Genomic DNA, 8,944 nt, shown 5'->3' with positions numbered 1-8,944 from the left:
ATGACCTTGTTTTCCTACCTGTGTACCTTAGTTTATGTCAGTTTTTCTACACAGAATGCCTAATTTTTCTTTCTTCAGTGAAATACTTATTCCAATAAATAATTTCAGTGATTCATTTTTCATAATATATCCTGTCAAGTGAGGTTTCTTTCCCAGAATCTGTATAGGATGTTCCATGTTCATTTGCTACTATTTAGCAGTTTCAGACATTTATCATAGATATGTATGTGCTTCTTTTACCATTTCTATTAAATGAATATCCTTTAATAAACCATCAGGTCCCCTGTGGCCTCCTCTTTTTATAGAGCCTAATTCAAAGAAGTTTCATCTGAAAACCAGAAATAATTGAAGAGAATTCCCAATATTTACTTATATACCTTTTAGGATATTAAAGAAGATCTAATTCAGAACCTATAAAAGGCCCTTTTCTCTCCATCCCAATTTTGTTTCATTCTGTATTTTCATTTAAATGTCTTACTTGTCAAACCTCTCAAACTTATTTTAAAAACCCATATCACTGCTTTAAAAATCCTCCTTGTAATTCTTTATTCTAAATTACGCATGTTGACTAAAACATGTTAAACAACTTTTTAAAACTCTGTTTCAATCATTACCTGGTTTATTCTCAATGAAGGAAACCTCTAGCATTATTTATCTGAGAATCTTCTTTTTCCTCTTATCTCTCTAACTTGTATATCTGTTCTCCCAATTCTCTGTTGCTAAAGGCCTAGGAATCAGCTGAGAAAAAACTAAATTCTCATTAGATGGTAGAATAATAATAGGTTCTTAAAAGGAAGATGGAGTGGTGATGGGGGAAGACTGGAAATACTGATAGAAAAACTATGGTCTCCATTATAATTTCAGTTTTTATTGGTCTATTGGATTCTGTGGTCTTTTAAAAATTTCACTTTTATTACACCTAATAAAAAAAGACTTAAACTTAATAAATGCTCAAATTTTATTTCCTAGACAAATTTGATGATTTGTTGAATTGTATTTACAGCTATCTGAGAAGGCAGAATCGGTTTAAGTTGTCTTTCTTTAACTATAGCTATTTTTTTACCCTTAAAACTTCATGATTATATCTTGGCTTGTGAATTTCAAAGAGGATGTGGGATAAAAGAAAACTTAGAAATTCAACAGGACAGTCATAATAGTCACACCATCCTACTCAAGCAATGTGTAAAATGAATCATGGCAGCCAAAGTTTAAACATGTTCTATTAGCAGTAACCTACATCATCACCTTTGTCAGTCTTTTTCTTAGTTTCAGACTCCAAAAGTTCACAGTACTTCTTTAGTCTTGTTAGATCTCCAAAGTTAATTTTATTACCAGTGTTTTTTTAAAAGATAACACTATTCAGGAAAAAGTCTTTAAGGTTCTATACATGTATATTAGTGAGCTTTCTTTCTTGAGTATATAAAAATGTGTTTCTTAATCCCATTCTACTATTTTTCCCCCTTTTTTCTGTGAATTCCTGACACTGAGGTTTATTCTATTGTTATTAGAACTCTCATTTCTTTAGGCTGTTTGAGTGCATTTCTGTAAGGCATATTCTCAGAAACTCCAGTGAACTTTTGTTCAAGGCCTGCAAGATCCTTCCTGGAGATCTTCCTCTCTGAACAATGTATCGCTTAGGCCAAAAGAGTAAGATATAACCCCCTTTTGGCTCATCTTAATTCCAGCAAACTGAAGATAATTCCTGCTACAGAATTCCCAGAAATACCTTTACCAAAGCCTTCTTTAGCTGGATGGCTTACCTTAATTTGCCCATCTAGTTATGTGTTGTCCTATTGGACATCTCATTTCTCTATGTCTTATCAAATCTTTGTGTGTGTGTGTGTGTGTGTGTGTGTGTACAAATGCAGCACACCAATTTGTGATACAAATTTTAAAATAGTTACTCTTGTATAAACTAAAAAAAAAAGGTGATAGGAATTAAGTTTTTATCCTCTGCAATGCAATATTCTTGAGACGTCACTATTTTCAACCATGAATTTTATCTCTGAATTGCATTTTCCCTAATCAATCTATGTGTAGATTCTGTCTCTTAACTTCATTATGAGCTTCAAGAGGGCAGATATTATTTATTTACAAATATCTACTGATGTTTGTACTGATTAGCAATAACCTACATAGATAAACAATGAGTATACAAAGATGAATAAAACGGAGTTGATGCCCTCAAAAAGCTCACAATCAAGGTGGAGAGATATGCATGCAAATAAATAGCTATGATATAGAGATCCATTTGTGGATAAATTGTTAGAAAGCAAGGAGTATGGAACAGCTGATTTCCTAGGGTAGGGCTCGGGAATGGAGATGAGTCAGAAAGACTCTACCGAAAAGGATGAAATGAGGCTTAGTCTGAAAGGATCAGTGAGACTTTGCCCACAAGCATGAAGCACATTTTAGGAACAGGATAAAAGCTAACACAGAGCAAGGAGTTATACACAAATACAATGTGGTACTTATACAGTAAAGTTTGTCTGGCTAAACTTAAGGATTTTTTTAATTAGGAGAGATACATGATCAAAATCATGTATCAGAGCAATACATCTGGTGGTAAGATGGCTAGAAAGAGTGCTGGATGAGGCGGGTCATGCTGAGCAGGCCATTGTGTAATAATAGATAAGTAATGATTTAAGGGTTGAGTGCAGATAAAAAGAAGTGGGCAGTTTCAATAGTGAAGAATTAGAATGATTGACCAAAAAACAAACAAACACACAAATCAGAGGAAGAGGTAACAGCTAAAAGGGCTCCAAGAATTTTGATTTAAGGTCAGTGCAAAATCAGTGCTACCATGATCTGAAATCTGTAGCATGTAAGGAAAAGCAGGTTTGAAAATGGGATTATGCATTGGATTTAGTATTAGAACATTGAATTTTAAGATTCTTTGAGCAATCCATGTTCAACTATCCAATAGGTCAGATAATGAGGAGTGACTCCTGGGCTGGAGATGAAGATATGAGATTCACCATAGGAATACAGTTGCTGATGTGGGAGTGGAGGAAGTCATCTGGAGAGAGAGATTAGAGGAGAGGAATGAGAATGAAAACCCAGGGAACCATGAAATTTAGTGGAGAGGTAGACAAGGAGGAACCAGTCTTAGGTTAGTGAGGAGGTGTCAGAGAGAAACAAACAAGAAATCACTAACTAAAAACACCTGGAAGAAAAAGGAAGGCAAATGAAGCATATCAAAAAGATTCCATGGTGAACCAGATTAAATGTCATTGAGTAAGCTAATAAAATATACAAAAATGATCCACTCTATTTCGGGTAGATATATTTGTTTAGGTATAATTCAGAGAAATAGAGCAAGACTGGGATTTTACACATATATGGCTGCTGTTGAGAGGAACAAGTGATATCACAAGCGTTTATCCAAGAATAGAATGGAACACAGAACTTTACAACATCACAAGATAATCTTGCCCATCTGTGAATGTCTAGGCTCCGTGTTGGTGCCCAGATATGTGCCAACCACTCCTATAAAAAAATGAGCACTATAGGATCTGAGTACATAGCAAGCAAACATTACGGGGAGATTGTGGTCATAGAGTAAGGACATATCCATACATTATGGAAGTTCTATCCTAGAGAGAAAGCTGACGTTTTCTTCATATATGTCGATTCTACATAGTTGAAAAATACTTTATTATTCAGTGATACCCTGTCATACTAGTATCAATTAAAAATATAAAAATGTTAAATTTTATTTTAGGTTAATCTGAGTCCTCTGAATCATCATCACCTTTTAATTTCCACATTGGTCAGAGATTCAGTGACAATGACAGAGACGGTGAGCTACTAAAGATGTCATTGATAATGAGAAAAATTTTATTGGAAGCCAAATTGCAAAAGAATAAGAAATGAGGAGAAGAAGCATGAAAATAGGGAGTATACATTACTATTTTGAGAAACATAAGTAATGAAGCGAATGGGAAATAGAAAACTTGAGCACATTTGTGAAAAAGGGCAAAGTCAGTAAAGAAAAAGGATAATTAACACATCCTGTTAAAGTCAGAATAAAATGGTTTAAAAACATCAAATGAAAGAATAAATCTTAGCCTGAAAGTGGAAAGATTCCTCTGTCCCCAGGGACATGAAAAGAGAGAGCTGTGCAGCACTTATGTCTAGACTGAGGTTGCAGACAATGAATAAGCATTGTTTTAAACTTTTTACGGTCATCCAGAAGACAAGTAAAGAGAAGTGAGATGGCCTAATTGACTTTGATGGGGCAGAGATGGCAGAAAGGCAAGAAAATGTGGAACCTGAGGAGCACCTAGGAGAAAGATGAAGAATGGAGTCCAGACTAGCAGGAAGGTTGCTGAGGAAGCATCCATATTAACCCAATCAGAAAGAAGATGTGGTGCAAATTTAGAAAGTTAATAGGTTATAGTCATATAATTTTGTTAATTTTGACTTTACTATTAAAGATGAAAATGATTCCGAATCCCCACACCTGAATTAGATAGATACAAGAAATATACAATGAGTAGAGACCCTAGAGGCTCTACAACTTATTTCACTGGCTAGCATTTTGTTGGTCCCAAGTCCCTATGTGGTGTTCTATCCTTGCGATCTGAGTAAGATGAACTTAAGTATTTACATCCCCTTTGCTCTTTGGACTGAAGAACTTGCCTGGATTCAGGCTGAGTGCTGTTTGATGCCTACTTTCTCCTAAGCTCCACCTTGGTCTCTGTTTGGTCATTACTGCCTGTGTGTGATAAAAATAAAATGATGGAAAGAGAGAAACACTAGGATAAAAGAAGAGCTCTCTTTGCTTCTTTACCCCAAAAAATTACCCTTAATGCAGTAAAACCATGTGAGGATTGCATTTTGTTCCTGACTCATTTCAAAGCCTTGCAGTGGAGTGGGCAGGGTGGGTGCATCAGGAAGCATTGAACTTCTAGATCAGTGGTTCTAAAATGGTGGGGGTGCAGGTGGGTGGAAGAAAGGTATCAGAGTCATGTAGAAAGTTATTTTAAGAGAAAGAGTGCTTGTGTATGAATGTATCTATGTGGGGGGTAGGTAGGGTGGGTGCTGTAAAAACTTTCCAAGAATTCTGATAAACACCTGTCTTTCTCTTGACTGAAAGTCATCTCCCTACAGATGAGCAAGTAAGAACCATAGGCATGGTATTGGGGGTTAAGATCTAGGAGGTGGGATGGTTCTCGTAGATGACAAAGACCAGGAAGTGGGCTACACGAGTGGAATGGAGTTGAAAATGATTAGAATAAAGGCCAGGAAAGAGTGAAGCTGGAGTCCTGGGTTTGTCCACTGCAGGATGACTGAGGCATAGAATTTCTCCTTTATCACCTGCAGCACTCTCTAGCACCAAGTACATAGTGTGAATTCAATAAATACTCTTAATAGACTGTGTACATTTCAGAAAAATGTGTTACTTTTAATCATCAATTATGTGAGCATGCAACATTGCTAAATACAAAAGTCATACAAGCTCACAAATGACTTCAGAGACTGCCACTCTTGTAATTAAAGAACAATTTAGGGTCTATTAAGACATCATAAATCATAGATCCTTTCCTATTTTCACTTGATGACTACACATTTTCTCCCTGCTACTACTACTACAGGTTTCACTTAGAAGCTTTGCTGCCCGGCAGTTACATTTCTTTATCCATTATTGTTTCCCTGAAGAGAAATAGCAGTATCCTTCATCTTCTAAAATGGTGCATTACCACTGTATCTAAGTAAGACTCAAGTATAGGGCATTTACCATTGGCTGTTCTGGGAGTATTATCTAAGAATTGGATTTCAATGTCTGTTATTTATTGGAAAAATATTTCTATGAATTTATGATAATATGTTGGCATAGGATGATTACAATTGATAAAAGGTAAATTTAACAATTTCATGCTTGTTGCAAATAAGTCAAAAAGCCAAAGTCCCCATGTTTGTTGGTAATTAAACAAAATGAGTAGCATGAAACATAAAAAATGTGAATCATGCTGTGTTTACAGACCACATGCCAGAAAAATATCTTCTGGGAAATATACCCCCCAAATAAGACATAATTGAATTTCTTTTTTTAAAAAAAGATATACTTTATGTGACCTACTCATATCTGTTATTACCCATCTAGGGAGCCTTGAGAAAGGCAATTTCTCCTTCTGGGATTCAGTTTCCTTCTGTAAAATATGGAGGCTGAAGAAGTTCATCTCTAAAAGTTCCCTTACAGCTCTGCAGTTGGCTCTAATTTTGTGACATGTGCACTGGAAAGCTCCTTGGTGACAAACATGGGTTCAAATCCTCAGTTCATCACTTACTAGCTTTTAAAGCTTCTAAAGGTTATATTTTATTGAGTGCTTATATTTTAATCTGTGAAATTGGATAAAAATACCACTCTTAATAGAATTGTTTGAGGATCAAATGGGAGAATACGAGCTGCAAAGCCATTAGCATAGGAATAGTTGGTTAATAGGCATCCAATGCCTATTACCAAACCCAACGCCCTGGTTTCCTACTCTTTCCTTCTCTCCTTAAAAATTCAGATCCATGTGTATTCTTGACTTGCAAATAAAGGAAACTAAAATAAAATTTGAAAGATGCCATGAATAAGCAAAATGTATAGGATGTGGACATTTTGGAAAATTAATTTTTATCTCCCTAGCTTGGAAATGCCTTTGGGTTTGAATATAGCAGACAAAGCAGTAGTAAGAAGTCAAACTAAATCCAAAGCTCCATATGACTTTGCAATTTAGCACTATTTATGTATTTAAAGACAAGCATGGCACCACATGCATTAATAATAGTATATCACATAGGAATATAAACCCTCCACATAGACTCAGCACTGGTTCTAAAATTTTCAAAATCACATAAAATCAGTTTGGAATTTCACAACCTTAAGAAAGAAGAGAAATTTAAATTCACAAGAAACCTATTAAAATATTTAATGAGGATACTGAAAACTGACTGTAGGGGTTCGATGGTTTAAACAGTTTACCAGGGATTGCCTAAAATAACCCTAGGAACCTCTTTTCTCACTTGTGAGTCTATTAGTAGGTGATGTGTTTGAATTTTACTGGGCATTTTGGCCCCTGATGGATTAGACAGAAGGAAGCATTCTAAAATTTAATCTTTCCTCTTTCTGCTCTCGGAAAGGCTCACATTATTATTTTTTTTCTAGTAATATCTGATTGAGTACTAAATGCAACCCATGCCCTTATTCCAGTCAGTTGAAATGCCCTGTGGAAGGAGAAGTGAGCAGACTTACCTTTTATCCTGTATGTAATTACATAGAAGGGCTGAGTTTCTGGCACAACCACACAAATTACCTATTGGAATGCTGCTCTATCTACTTCATGTGGAAAGGTATCTAAGCCCTCAAGGACAGCTAAGTGGGCTCACTATTGTAAAGGGACTCCCATTGCCTGCTATTTGTCCAGTAATTCATGAACCATTGGCATATTACTGGTTCCTTATTTATTACCACTGACAAATGATTTCATAATACTGACCAGAGGGATTACACAGCTCACAAAAACTTTCCATATAAGAAGCACGATGTTAAAACACAGCAGAGGCCATCAAACACAGTATTAATGAGAATTTTGTTAGCTTCTAATGATAATCATTATTGTATCAGAATGCAACTCACACTAATTATTAGTAAAAGTTTACAAACATTAAAAAGTGCATAATAACATTTGGATCTCATAGGGCTGAAAAAAGACATGAAAACACAACACCAGGGCTTTACTTTTGTGATTGGTGTCCACATGATTGCAAGGAGATTACTTTCTCCACCTTATTCAGCTTAGTGAAGATAAGTTGTCCTCCAAATTTAAATAGTATCATACAGCATTGTGAGAAATTTGATTCCACAGAACAAAATATTTCCAGTCCTTAGTATGATCTTGGCTTTTCTTTTCTACCTTTCCAATTGTCCAAAATTCTCATAACTTAAAATATATATATATATATATTAGGTGGGAGAAGTTCTCCACTTGAGAATAAAGCAAACTTGACAGATTGAATTCCAGTCTGTGCAGACACCAAACAGACTGAATTCAGGTGATATTCACATTAATGGATATTTTCAAATGTCTGTATAATAAAGCAATGGAGTCTTGTTGAATCTGTTAGACTTAATCAACTCATCAACATACAATAAGCAAGGGGAAAGACTGTGTTTTAAAAAAGGGTGTTCTATCCTGTGTACACCACCACAGTATGGAAAACTAAAATAAAAAGACAGCCCTTTTAAAAATGAGTGGTATAAAAATTCACAGTAATGTACATCATTGTGTTTTTCATAAGCAATCAGAGAAGTGGGCAGTGCTGAGCATATATATTGTACAATACAAAACAGTGTAAATAACACAGCAGTAACACACAGATATGTAATGCTAAAAACAGTGCTTTCTGGATCTTTCTTTTACTGGGTGAACACTTGAGCCAGAGATATTTAAACTCTGGGGTTCAATCAACCCTTCGCAATTAGACACAATTAAATCCTCTGACATTGTGAGGGGCCAGATGCTACAGGAAGAATCATCATCTAGGTCAGTGCTACTCTCTATAAGCATTTCATCATATGATCAAGTGAAAGGATCCATACAAAAATGACGCCCAAACACAAGCCACATGATTTCAACCATTGCTAATGACAGAGGTAGGGAAAAGTCTGCCTGCAGCCACAGCCTCTGCCCTCATTTTTAACATGATAATGAGCAGATTCCTGCAATGCAGCACAGCCATTTTCTTTTTCCTCTTTTCACTCATGGAAACAAATGCATTCCAGACACTCCTGGAGATTTGAGACATTTTCAGGTGTGGTCGAGGGTCAAAGTGGGGTGTTAGCTTTCAGATTTTGCTGCTTCTCCCTGGGCTTCCCCACTTTGTTCTGTAGAACTTCGTTGTGCATCTTCTTCACCTTCTGCAAAAGAAAAACGAAATCAGAATAAAGGCAAAA

At 35.8% G+C, this 8,944-nt stretch overlaps 1 protein-coding gene across 4 annotated transcripts in view; it reads right to left on the bottom strand.

Moving 5' to 3' along the window:
• Positions 1-5,385: 5,385 nt before the first annotated feature.
• PKIA (cAMP-dependent protein kinase inhibitor alpha) overlaps positions 5,386-8,944 on the bottom strand; it is an 88,006-nt gene continuing 84,447 nt past the window's right edge. For all 4 annotated transcript variants that reach the window (XM_055286571.2, XM_055286569.2, XM_063643343.1 and 1 more), the window contains one exon: positions 5,386-8,908. In XM_055286571.2, the coding sequence (XP_055142546.1) occupies positions 8,829-8,908 (80 nt within the window). In that variant the 3' untranslated portion in view covers positions 5,386-8,828. The remainder of the gene's footprint in view (positions 8,909-8,944) is intronic.

The sequence above is a fragment of the Symphalangus syndactylus genome, chromosome 7 (assembly GCF_028878055.3).
Source record: "Symphalangus syndactylus isolate Jambi chromosome 7, NHGRI_mSymSyn1-v2.1_pri, whole genome shotgun sequence".
Classification (NCBI taxonomy): domain Eukaryota; kingdom Metazoa; phylum Chordata; class Mammalia; order Primates; family Hylobatidae; genus Symphalangus; species Symphalangus syndactylus.
The sequence above is the reverse complement of the archived record's forward strand: the minus strand, read 5'-3'. Positions and strand labels throughout refer to the sequence as shown.